The sequence below is a fragment of the Mesoplodon bidens genome (assembly GCF_964165515.1).
Source record: "Mesoplodon bidens genome assembly, chromosome: 4".
In the NCBI taxonomy this organism is placed as follows: Eukaryota; Metazoa; Chordata; class Mammalia; order Artiodactyla; family Ziphiidae; genus Mesoplodon; species Mesoplodon bidens.
In genome coordinates, this window is record NC_138160.1 from 150,301,000 (window position 1) to 150,313,264 (window position 12,265).

Genomic DNA, 12,265 nt, shown 5'->3' on the forward strand with positions numbered 1-12,265 from the left:
CGGGCAGGGGTCGAGGGGAACCTCCGGGGAGGAGCCCTGTCGAGCCCGCGAGTCCTTTAGAGTCTAGAGAAGCGCGGGCTACCCCCGCCCCCGGTTCCGGAAGGGGGCGGGCAGCGGACGCCCCCGGGCGCCGTGTCACAGCGCCTCGGTTGCCGGGTAACGGAGCCGGAAGGCGGGCTGGGGGCGCAGCTGCGCGAGGCGTGGGTGCCGCTGGACTGCAGCACGCGCCGCAGAGGGCAGCCCCCTCCCTGCACCTTAGGGCTGGAGGGGCGTTGCCAAGACCGCCACCAGGTCCCCGGATTCACTAGCCCACTGCCTTAGTTTCCCCAAGAGGAGGCTGGGGACCTCATTGGCGAGGGACTCAGAGGGCCCACCGGCTCGGACCAGCGATGGGAAAAACCACAAGGCTCTGGAAATCGGGTTTAAAAAAGACATGTTTAATTAATTAAATACCAGGATGAGGCCAGGCAGGGCAAGGGGAGGGTGGGGGTCACCCGAAAGCGCAAATCCCTTGGGACCCTACCCCCCCACACACTTCGAGAGGCCACAGCTAAAATGGCTGGAGCCAGATCCCAATGACCATCGGTCCCTTCAGACCCCTGGACACGGGGTGGCGGGGGGCAGGGACAAGTTCTCAGCTCCCTGGGTCCTCAGACCACAGTCCAACCCCTGCGGACATGCACCGGCCAGGGCTGGGACAATGAGGGGGCGTCCAGACAGACACAAAGGGAAACAAGACCCGGGCCCACCCTCTGCCCCCTGGACTAAGGCATCTCACCACCGCGGGAAGATCCTCTGCAGCCCCGCCCCCCTCCCCAGGACCCCAGGCACCTGTCCCTGGATCCTGCCAGGGCCGGTTCCGGTCCACGCTAGTGCCATCCAAACGCCCCAGCCGCCAACTGGGAGGCAGGAAGGTTCTGGAACACAGAGGGGTGCCACAGACCTCGTGCAGCCAAAGGCGGGATAGGCCTTTTCAGGGTATGGGACAGGGAGCCTGGGTCCCTTCCCATTCCAGGGCCGGGGTCTTCAGTCCCTCTGTCCAAAATGAAATTCAACCGCAGCCACAGTGGGAAGACACCAGGAAGGGACGTGACATCTGTCCCTCCCCATCCTAAGTTCAGACCACGCAGGCCCTCCCCCCCACACCCACAAAGCCTGAGGACAACAGACCACCCACCGGGGCCCAGATCAAGGAAGAGATTGGCGCCTGAAAAAATATTCTACCCGGTCCAAAAAAATCGAGCTATCCCAGGGGGTTCGGGGGTCAGCCCTCCCACTTCCCGCCTGCCCGCGTGGCAGGACCTCAACCGCTGGTCCAGTGGCCATGCCCGGGGCAGGATGGTGCAAGGGCCCGGGGCCTTCTCACCCCCATCCGCAGGGCGGGGAAGGGGTGCATTTCGCCCGAAGGCTGGCCTGGTCCCAAATAGGAGGGATTGATTGTCACGTGATGCTGCACAAGGCCAAAGTCGGGGACTCTTCCCCTTCAGCAGAGGGGAGCCGGCCATCCAAACTGGGGGGCCAGCTTCCCCCCAGTCTCTCTCACTGACACACTCACACACCCACCCAGAGGGGCAGGGCAGCCCCCCAAGCCAGCAGAGGAAAATAAATAAGCCTGCAGTAATTCCCATCCCGTGATATTTGCACCCCGCACCCTGCCCCCACCGTGAGTCAAATTGCTCTTTGGAAGACCCCCCTTTCTCTCCCTCCCTACCCCAAGTCTCAGAAGCAGAACTGGTACCCCTATGGAAACCCTACGACCTCCCCCGTCCCCACCCACCCAGCCCTCGAGGCTGGGGAGCTGAGGGGCCCCTCCCGTGAGCAGTGGGGCAGAACCTGTGGACACCTGAGATTGAGTACCCGAATGGGGGCGGCTGGGCCACACCCCGTTTCCCTGAACGTCTCCAATGGCTTTCGGCGGGGTGAGGGGCTCCCGGGGCGGGGGATGGGGGGACACGAGGCAGCCCGCGGTAACCCCTGGTTCACCTATGGCTCTTTGCATACTTCATCCCAACCTGGACAGAGGGGCCTGGGGACCAAGTGTGAACACCGGTTAGGGGGTGCCTTTCCTGGGCCACCTCCCCCCAAGGCCCACACGTCCCTCAAAGCAGGGAGGTGGCGAAGGGGGAAGGGGGACGCCTCCTGGCCACCCACCCGGGGTCCCTGTTTAACAGCTGGGAAGAGAGTTAACGATCATGGCTATATACAGACACGGGGCCACTACCCCTCCCGAGAGCAAACTCCAAGGCCCGGATGACCCCGGTCCAGTCTCAGACCCCTCCTTGTTCTCTCGAGGGGGCAAGGGCATCTTGGGGGCCCTCAGGGGGACACTGGAAGGGGCCGGGCTGGCGGTCAGTCCGTTCCCCGCCCCGGGCCGGGACAGCAGGCGTGTTGCTGGTGCTCCATGCCCAGGCCCAGCGGGGGCGCGCTCAGGGCAGCTGGACTGGGGCTCTACAGGCCGGCGGGGGCCGGGCTGGGCACCGGGCTGGGCGCGGGGCTGCCTGCCAGGCTGCAGGGCAGCGAGTCGCTGGGCGAGGTGCTGCGGGCGCCCGGGCGCCGGAGCAGTTCCGGGCGGAAGCCGGGGTGGCGGCGCGCGTGCTTGGTCAGGTGGTCGCTGCGGGTGAAGCGCTTGGAGCAGAGTGGGCAGGGGAAGCGCTTCTCGCCCGTGTGCGTCCGATGGTGGCGGGCCAGCTCGTCGGAGCGCGCGAACTTCTTGTCGCAGCCCGGCCAGTCGCAAGCGAAGGGGCGCTCACCTGCGCGGAGGAGGCGGAGGACAGACAGACAGCGGTCAATATCGGGGGAGAGAGGGAGAGGAAGAAGTCCCATCAGATCCCCAAGGGTCCTCGTCATCTGCCTCATCTCTCCCCACCTCGTTCTAGAGGCTGAATTCTGCGCGTGAATTTAAAACGTTTAGATGTTTAAAGAAAACGGCCCCAACTCATTTCGCGAACCCCCGTGAATACTCTCCTCTATTTCCTACGACTAATGGTAATCAGACTGGGAGCAGCTGCCATGGGTTGAAAGGAGAATCTACAGAGACCGCGTTCTCCCAGGACCGCGAGCCCGCGCGCCCCCACCCCCAGGAAGGTGCCACCTCCGTGGCACGTGTACTTCACACACACGTGTCCGCTCCGAACGCACGTCGAGTTTTCGGAGAGGCTTCTTATGCAAACGGGTCCTGCTGACCCCACTCCCGCGAAACTCCCTTCTGCCCTTCCTGTGGGGGCATTCCGGGGGCTCCCAGGTGCTCGGGATCCCAGTCAAGCCCCTTCCTTTTGGAAATGACCACCCCGTGGGGGGCACCGTCTGGGCAGCTCCCCGTGCCTGACGCCACTGTTGACCCTCGTGGCCCCTCTACGAGCAGAGGGACATGTGAAGGGACCCCCACACCCAGCCAACCCCGGGGCCGCACTCGCAGGGTGCGGAGGGACGCAAGGCGAGAAGGGGACAGCCCCTGGGTGAGGCAGCCCAGGACTCGCCCCGCCCCGGAGCAAAGGCGAGGGGAGGGGCGGGCCGCCACCGGCAACTTCCTCCGCAGACCCCTCCCACCGCCAGGGCGGCCTCGCCCATCCTGCCCCTGCGGGCCACCGCCATCCCCCGCCTGCCAGTCCCCACCCGCCCATCCCTTGGGGGGTCTCCGCCCCGGATCAGGGTCGTCCAACCCCCCTCATCAACCCGGGGGGTCGCCCGACGCCCCTCATCAACACATCAACGTGTGTGTTGTCAGCGTGTCCCCAGCCGACCCGGGGGGACCCCCGCCACACCCCAGGCCCGAGGGCCGTGAAGCACCTAAGAGTTTGCACCCTTCTGGACCCAGCGCCGGGTACCTGGGACCCTGGAATCCCCAGGCGTTGTGTTGCCCAATGCCCAGGGGGTTTGCAGGGTATGTTGGGGGTGGATAGAGTGTGGACACGTGGGCAGGGTCGCCCCTCGTGGCACTGGACGGAACCCGGAAGAGGGGGAGGCCAGCTGGGGGGCAGGAGGGGGAGCCACAGTGGGGTGAGGGTAGGTTACACACTGGGAGGCCCACACCGAGCACTGGGGACTGCGGTGACCCAGGCTGACCCTGCTTCAGGAAACACGCCCACCGGTGGGGGAGGTGCTGAGGGAGACAGACTGAAGGGTGTCCTCAGCCGAGGATCAGAGAAGCACCCCCAAAGCAGCACCCTAGTGGGGAGGTGCACAGCTGACCAGGAGCGGGAGGTGGGGGCCATGGGACAGACCCGCAGCCGTGAGGTGGGGGGAACCTGAATTCTCAGGGTGACCCAGTGACATCTCTGCTCTGGAAGCTCAAGGCCCGCCCTGGGGAGAGGGCTGGGAGGGGGATGGGATCGTGAACCACTGAGGGGCACCAGTGGACTTCAGAGGGGCTGCCCAGGAGAGAGCGGGACTAAAACCTCCCCTCCCCCACCCCTTCCTCCTGGTCGCACTCGGACACCACCAGCGAGGCAGAAAAGGGTGGGTCAAAGCCCAGCAGTCTCCCCCAGAAAGTTTCTTGTGGGATATCTGTCGGTTATACTCACGGCTGGGGGAGGGCAGGCCCCAGGAGGCTGGGGACCCAGACGCGCTGGTGCCACCTCCCCCAGCGGTCACAGGCCACAATCATGGTGCTGGGGGGAGAGCAACTGTCCAAGACCACAGGTGGCCCCAAATCCCTGGGACTGCCCCCACCACACACACCCCATGCTTCCCCTGAACAATCCAGCAGGCAGAGTCCGCAGCCGCTGGGGGAGGGGCCCCAGCGGGGACGTCCTCCATAGAATCACGGGGCTCAAAACCGTCCCAGAAGGGACACCCCACCCCACCCCACTTTGAACCGACAGGTCCCGAGGGCCGAAGTCTGGGGGCGGGGCTGCTGGCTTCCGAGCAAACGGGGGCCTAGGGGAGCGACGCCCCTCCGAGGGGCATGCGGCCCTGTCGCCATCTTGCAGGACGCAGGCGGGGAGAAGGGGGCCAGTCCGCCACGGGTGCGCCCCGCAGTTGGCTCACTTCCCCATTTAGGGCAGCGGGGCCCGCCTCCCGCCCTGCCCTCCCCTCCCTCCGTCCCGCAGCTCTACTTTGCCACCAGCAGGTTGCAAGAGCGGTGCCACTGCCCGCAGGGGCCGGACGCCTGCAGCCGCCGGGAACACAGCTGCCGCACGTAGCTCGGCGGCGGCAGGGACATCCGCAGCCCCAGCCGGCCCCGCTCACGTGGTCCCGCTCCCGCCGGGGCCGGGGGTCGCCTCGCCGGCTGGCCGCCTGCCACCCCCGCCCCATGCCCGGTTGCTGGGTAGCGCAGCGCACGTGCACACGTGGGTGGCGCGGCCTGGGGCTCGCAGGCTTCCCTCCCCACAACGTCGGGCGGATGCCTGCAGGATGCCAGGACCTGCCACCCTCTCAGTCCTCTGGCCGGGAAGGGCCGTAACATTCAGAGGCTCAGAGCCGGCATGCCGGGTGCAGCCGCCAGTCTGCTGAGTCCACCTGGGTGCCGGAGGAAGATGCGGTGGGCGGGGCTGCGGTGGACTTGACCCTCTGACTTGGGCTGGGACTAGGGGTGAGCTCAGGACGGCCGGAAAGGAGGTCCTGGCGACCGTGCGCCAGGCCTGGCTCAGTGTGCTCGGCCTTCACGGGGGACAGCGCCCCACCTCCCTGGGCTGGGGCTGGGGGCCAAGGGTCTGACAGCTGACCTTCACTGTGACCTCCTGAGGTCATCACTAACCTAAGGGGGGGGGGTTGTGTGGCCCACAGCCAACCCTTGCGCAAATGCCCACCTACAAGGTGGACTACAGCGGGGGAGGGGCCCAGGTAAGGTAGCATCCCAGGAGAGCTGGAGAAGGCTGGGACTGCGGCAGGTGGGGGGGCAGGGGGCTTCCCAAAGGAGATAGGCCTGAGCAGGCCGCGAAGGACAGTACGGACATACAACCAAAAGGACTGAAAACTGATGCTGAGGTCCGGGGGTCAGAGCACAGGGTCCCCGTGCGGCTGGCCATCCCGATGGCTTTAACAAAGACCAACCCGTGCGAAGTTCATCTGCTCTGTGATCTTAAATACTTCCTAGACATTAGCCACCCCCATCTCTCTCCCTGTCCCCGCCCCTCCTGTAGGTTTTCCATTTCAATTGCTCTGCGGTTGCCACCAAAAACCGTAGGCAGAGGTCTCGCAGGCCCTCACCTCCCCACGTGGTACCTGGCAGCAAATCCCATCAGAGCCCCTTTCAAAATATGTCCAACCCCCCCCCCACCACCGGCTCTTCGTGGCTCCAGCCCCGCCCCCCCCCCATCGGCGGCGCCTGGGCCGTCCAGCCTGTGCTCTGCTCCCTGGCTCAGAGTCGAAGCTGAAGTCTTTACTGTGGCCTCGCTCCTCTGCAGCCCCAGTAGCTGCTCCATCACTCCGTCCCTTCTCTGCGCTAACGTCACCCTTCAGAGCAGACTCTCCTTATCCCGCTGGGGTACCCACCCACCGTCCCCGTCCTCGGCTTTCTTATGCTTATGCTGTCTCTCCTGGGTATGATATGTGCCCCCCACCTGACCATAAAGCTGACGGCACAGGCCTGGCACACCGTGGGTGCTTAACACATGCGTGGAAAGCGTCTACAAGCCCCGAGAATGGCACTCAGGTTGCTACAGCTCCAGCAGCAGCTAACCAGCTAGCTTGCTGGTGCGTCATCTGTTGTACCTCCCCACCCCCCAGGTAGGAGCCACCACTACCCCCGTTTACATAAAAAGCGGGCCACCTGCCACCCCACACCTCTCCTCCCTCCCGGGGAACCCAGGTTGCCCTGGCTTTGCTTCCCCACCCGGACTGGCATCTTCAGCATCGGGGGTGATGTCCCACTCAGTGCCTGTGTGTTCAGGCCCCCCAGAGCATGTGTGTTCCGGAGCCCCGCTGTTCTGGAAACGGGACTGGGTGAGGGTGGCCGCCCTCCCTCCCCGGGAGGCCAGCTCCTCAGGCTGGTATCGTGTGCCAACTCCCGGGCCATCTGGGCCACCTTTATCAGGGAGCCTGGGTGGGGGGTGGTTATCGCCCCTTGCAAGGTTGGGGGCACCCTCCCCCGCCCCCCAGCTGGGGCACCGGCACCGTGAGCAGTCCCAGCTGCTCGCTGCACCCTGCTGCGGGAGGTGGGGGCTGGGGGGCGGGCAGTCCTTGGCACTTGCACCCCACCCCGCGCCCTGGCACTGCCCCATTCTGGCCCCCCAGATAAGCCACCAGTCTCCTGCGCCCCACCTGGCGCGCTAGGGGCGCTCACAGCTCTGCGAGGGGTGGAGGTGGGGTCTGCTGACTCAGACAGCCCTGGGGGGTGCGGTGGCTACTTCCCCTCTGGGTCTCAGTTTCCCTGTCTGCCTCTCCTCCTGGGGGCCTGTTCAGCAAAGAATACCACCACCACCCGCCTTAGCCGCTCGGCAAACAGAGGTCGCCCTAGCCGCCTCTTGTCCTCCAAGTCCTGGGCCTTGTCCCTCCCACCCAATTCATGCGGTGCCCCACCGCTCTCCCTCCCACGCAGCGGCCCCCCTCCTCGATCCCTCTGCTGGATCCTAATCCCTTCCCCATAAACGGATTTTCATCTGCAAAGCCGGGCCTTTCTGCCCCCCACCCCGCCCTTGGGATTAAAGGGCACACCTACCTACTCTGCCCCCTCCCCACCTCCCACCGACCACAGCCGCAGCCCTCCAAATCCACGCCACAGGGCCCCTGCCCCCACCCCCTGCAGCCAGGGTGCCGTCCCCTCTCCTGGGACACACCCTTCCCTGCTGCATCTGACCCCACGGTGTCGCTCAGAGGCCTCTTCCTCCAGGAAGCCTTTTCCTCCATCACCGCTGCTGTCACTGTCCCCCCAGTGTTCCAGGAGCCCCGGGGGACGGGGACTGGGTCATCCCCACGGTGCCTCTCACACACTGTAAAGGCTCAGCTACTCTTGCTCAGGCTGAAGCAGACAGGGTTTTACAGGGGGTCTCAGCTGGAGGTATTGCCGCAATGCCCAGGGGACACTGGATGATGTCTGAGAACATTTGTCATTGTCACAACGGGGGGTGCTCCAGGTGGGGGCCAGGGAGGCTGCTCAACACCCTACATTAGCCAGGACGCCCCACACAGACAATGAGCCGGCCCTGAAGTCAGCAAGGCCGAAGGGGAGACCCTAGACTAACAGCCCCACTTCCAGATCTCAGCTCCTTGCGGGGAGGGGGTGAGTCCCCCAGAAGGTGCTGGACACCGGGGGCTCTGGGGTAGGGGAGCAGTCCGGAGACAAGGGAGGTTGGGAGAGCGAGGAGTAGATTGCCAGTCTCTCCGCCCCCGCCCCACCTCCTTCCCTCTCCCTCTCGGTATCCACGGCAACCGCGTCAACATCTCCTGCAGCTTCCCAGTCCTTCCGTACCCCACATCGGAGGCAGGAGAGCTCCTTCTGGGCCAGGGGCTGCAGGCCAGACACAGAGGACCAGAGGACAGCCGTCCCCGCTCCCCCACAGCTGGGTGGCCCTGTGAAAGACCCCATCGCCCCTCCTGGTCTCCCCACCCCAGCCTCTGTGCCAAATGGAGCAGGGATGATGAGGCGCCATGTTCAACTCGCCTGGCTCCTCCTGCTGGGCCTGCTTGCTCATCTGTAAAATGGGGCCAGGCCAGGATGGGAGCTCTCTTTACTTTACAGAGAGGAGAGCCCTCATCAGGCAGAGGCGGGTGGAATGGGACTCCCTCCCAAAGGCCCTCGGGGGACAACGGCGCAGCAGACAGCCATCATCTAATTAAAGCTCCTCATCAGATCACTCCCCAGGCCTGCCCCCAGCAGTGGGCAACAAGAGGTCCAAGACAAGCATGGCTTCCCCACCCCAAAACAGGCATAAAAACAGCTGCCCCCTCCCCTGGGGGCTGGAAAAACCCGAAGGCCTTGACACAGACCCTGGGTAGGGTTTGGTGGTCCTGAGCACTAGACAGATGCTGAATTAGCAATCACTGAGCACGAAGGTGCCCCAAACCCTCCAAAACCGGCATCAAAGGTGCCTGGGTGCACGACTTTGACTCTCAGGAGCAGCACCCCCTACCCCAGGGCCCAGCACCATTATTATCCAGGGGGCAAGGCATGGGGGGATGGCACCCTGCCCTTCCCCACCCATCACTGGGACACCCCAACTCAGTCCCCTGGGCCTCACTTTCTCTTTAAAACCAGAATGGCAATACTGACATCCAGGCCCTCGACAAGGAGTCCTTTCTCCCCCAAAGGCTTAGGGGGGCGGCCAGTACTGCCTGGGGGCCCACGGAGGTTCTCAAGGATCCCAGTATACCCTGGGGAAGTGTCCCTACAGAGCCACAGTGGGAAGGGGGGTGGCCACCCCCTTCACCAGACCCAGAGACTCAAACAGAATGTGGAAAAAACCAAACCAAACTAGAGCACTAGGGGGCCTGAGCCACTCTCGGGGGGGTCTGAGCCACTCTCAGGGGTCACACCATCCATGTCTCTGCCACAACGCTAGATCCAACCTCGCTTCCATGCACCCACTGCACTTGTTTCTACAGTGAGAGCGTGTCCACTGAGCCAAGCTGATGCACCCTATTGCCCGACGTGACCCCCATAACGGCCCTCAGGAGAAGGCAGCCCGGAGGCGGTAGGTAATGCGCTAGAAACGGACAGAACCACCAAGTCCAAGCGCACGCCCACCCAGCTCCCCTGCCCTTCCCAATAGAAGGAACACCTCCAATGTTCAAACTCAGGCTGGTGACCGAGGCCCACCATCCCCAGACCCCCAGCCCAAGAGAAAATCCTCAGGGTTGAGGGTGGGACTCCGTGGGGAGGACTGGGGGGACCCACAGGAGGAAAAAGAGGGGGTGACAGAGTGAAAGGGTAGCCAAAGCCCCCCTACCTCCGGCTCCCTAGCGGCCCTTCCCCACCCCCGGATGGGCTGTGAGACGTGACAGTGTCGCGCGGAACCGTCCCCCGCCCCCAAGCCTTCCCGGCTCCCGCTGCAGGCGGGGGCGTGGAGGGGACCCAGGAAGCTGCGAAACGCACTGAAGACGTGACACCCTCAGGGGTCCCTCTCCTCCCCAGACTCAAGCCCTAACCCGCACTCCCAACCCTGCCTTCCGCCTTATTAAAATACATATAAAGGAAAAGAAAATGTGCTGGGCACCCCCCAACCTGGCTCCGCACCAGGCGCTCTGCCGCTCACTGGGGTGAATCCTCGCGGCCACCTCGGAGGCAGCGCGCGGTTCCTCCTGCCTTTCTACAGAGAAGGAAACCAAGGCAGCAGAGAGAACGAGAACCTCAGAATTGGACTCTCCGACCACGATGCCCACCAGCCAGATCCGAAACCAACGGAAAATAAAAGAGAAACGAGGCCGAGAGCGAAGGAAACTGCCCGGGAGCCCCGATCCCGCCCGCGGACCCCGCCGCGACGCGCGTCCCGCGAGCCCCTGCCGCTGCCTCGGCGCCCGCCATCCGCTCGCCGCCCGACCGCGTGGCCGCCACGCCCCCCGCGCGCGCCCCACCCACCAAGGCCCCGCCCTCCCGGCCGGCGCGGCGGCGGCCCGGGCGCGCCCCCCTCCCCGCCCCCGACGCGCCACGCAGTTTCGGGGTCCCGACGGGGGGGGGAGCGCGGGAGGCCGCCCTCGCGCGGGCCGGGCGCGCGGCCAGACTCACCTGTGTGCGTCCGCAGGTGCGACTTGAGGTGGGAGGACTTATAGTACGCCTTGGCGCAGCCCGGGAAGGGACAGCGGTGGCTCTTGGCGGCGGCGGGCGCGGCGCCGGGGGCGCGGCCGGAGGACGGGGACGAGGCGGCCGAAGAAGAGGAGGCGGGCGAGGCGCCCCCCGGAGCGGCGCCGGGCCCGCCGCGCAGGTCGGCCAGGATGCTGGCGGCCAGCAGGTGGGGTGCGGCGGCGGCTGCGCCCGGGCCTGGGCCCGGGACGGCGGGGGCCGGCGGCGGCGGCCCCGGGGGCCCGGGCGGGGCGGCCTCGCGGCGCGGCGCGCGCACATCCAGGCCAGCGGCCGGGCCCGCGCCCTCGGGGCCCGGTCTCCCGCGGTGCACCACGGCGCCTGAGGAGATGGCCATGAGCACGTCGGCGGCGAAGTAATCCACGCACGCCACGGCTGCCGACATGCCAGGCAGGGGCGGGCGGCGCGGCCGAGCGGGCGGAGCGGAGGCGGCGGGAGCGGCGCCCGTCCGGCCGGCGGCGGCTGATCGAGTGCGGGAGGCGGAGGAGGAGGAGGAGGAGGAGGCCGGCGCGCGCCGCCGCCGCCGCCGCCCGCGCTCGGCCTGCCCCGCCCCGCCTGACGCGCCCTGACGCACCGGAGCCCGCGGGGGCGGCCGCGGCCCGCCCCGCCCGGAGGACGCCCCCTCGGGGCGCGCGGCCACGCCCCCCGCCTGGCGCGCCCTCCACCACCCTGCCCGCTGCGCGCGGCCGCCGGGGGCGGGGCCTGGCCGAAGGGGCCGCCCCTGGCGCGCCTACTCTGGCAGCGGAGTACGCCTCTCCTCCTTCTCCGAGCACTCCTTCCCCACGCGGGGCGCCAGGCCGGGGATCCAGCCCCCTCTGGCCCTCCCCTCCCCCTGCGGCCACCCCTGGTCCGCTTCCCCGAGCACCCTATCCTCACACCAGGAAGCTCCGCCCGGTCCCCGCTACGGTCCCGCCTCCGGAGCGCGCCCCGCCCCGCCCCCTAGGGCGCGCCCCTCCCTGCTCGGCGCGCGCCCCGCCTCCCCGCGGGCTCGCCCACCCCACGCTGGGGCGCGCGGCCGGCGGGGGCCCGCCCCTTCCTCGGACGCTTCCACCCTGGCCCGGGCGCGCCCCAGGTCAAGATGGGGGAGGGGTCCGTTCCCCACGTGGCCCGATGGGGGTGCGGAAGCGGCTAGCCCCGCCCCCCGGCCACGTGCGCGACCCTTCCCCCTCTTCTCCTCCCCCGTTTGTGGCCCTGCTCGCCCGCGCGCCCCCTGCCTTCTCTCGCACGCTTGCTTTCATGGGGGGGTCCCCCTTGCCGCTCCCGGAGACCCGCAGCTAGGTAGGGGAGGGGAGGACTCCCCGCCTGGTAGCGTCGAGCTAACGTGCGCTCGTTCCTCTTTTTTTGCCCCATTCGGGAGTGAGGAGGGCTGGGGTCACAAAGGGCGGGGCGCGGGGTGCTTTGGTGAGGAAGAGTGGGCCGGCCCCGCCAGGACAAGGGGGTCGGGAACATCGCTACCGGCGCCACTCAGGGATCTTTGGGGCGCAGACGGGGAAAGTGGGGCCTCGGCAAGCCCCCGAGGACGTCCTGGCCAAGTTGTTTAATGTCGTCGATGACGCCAGGAACGCAGATGCCCGGGGTCCGGCCAACCCTCAG

The 12,265-nt window shown here is 66.8% G+C and overlaps 1 protein-coding gene across 1 annotated transcript; it reads right to left on the bottom strand.

Moving 5' to 3' along the window:
• Positions 1–416: 416 nt before the first annotated feature.
• On the bottom strand, positions 417–11,185 carry KLF16 (KLF transcription factor 16). The gene is made up of 2 exons (XM_081233349.1): positions 10,601–11,185; positions 417–2,750 (listed from the first exon to the last, which is right to left on the bottom strand). Exons 1-2 carry the CDS (start codon positions 11,055–11,057, stop codon positions 2,449–2,451), a joined length of 759 nt encoding a protein of 252 aa, XP_081089475.1. The 5' UTR covers positions 11,058–11,185; the 3' UTR covers positions 417–2,448.
• Positions 11,186–12,265: the final 1,080 nt, after the last annotated feature.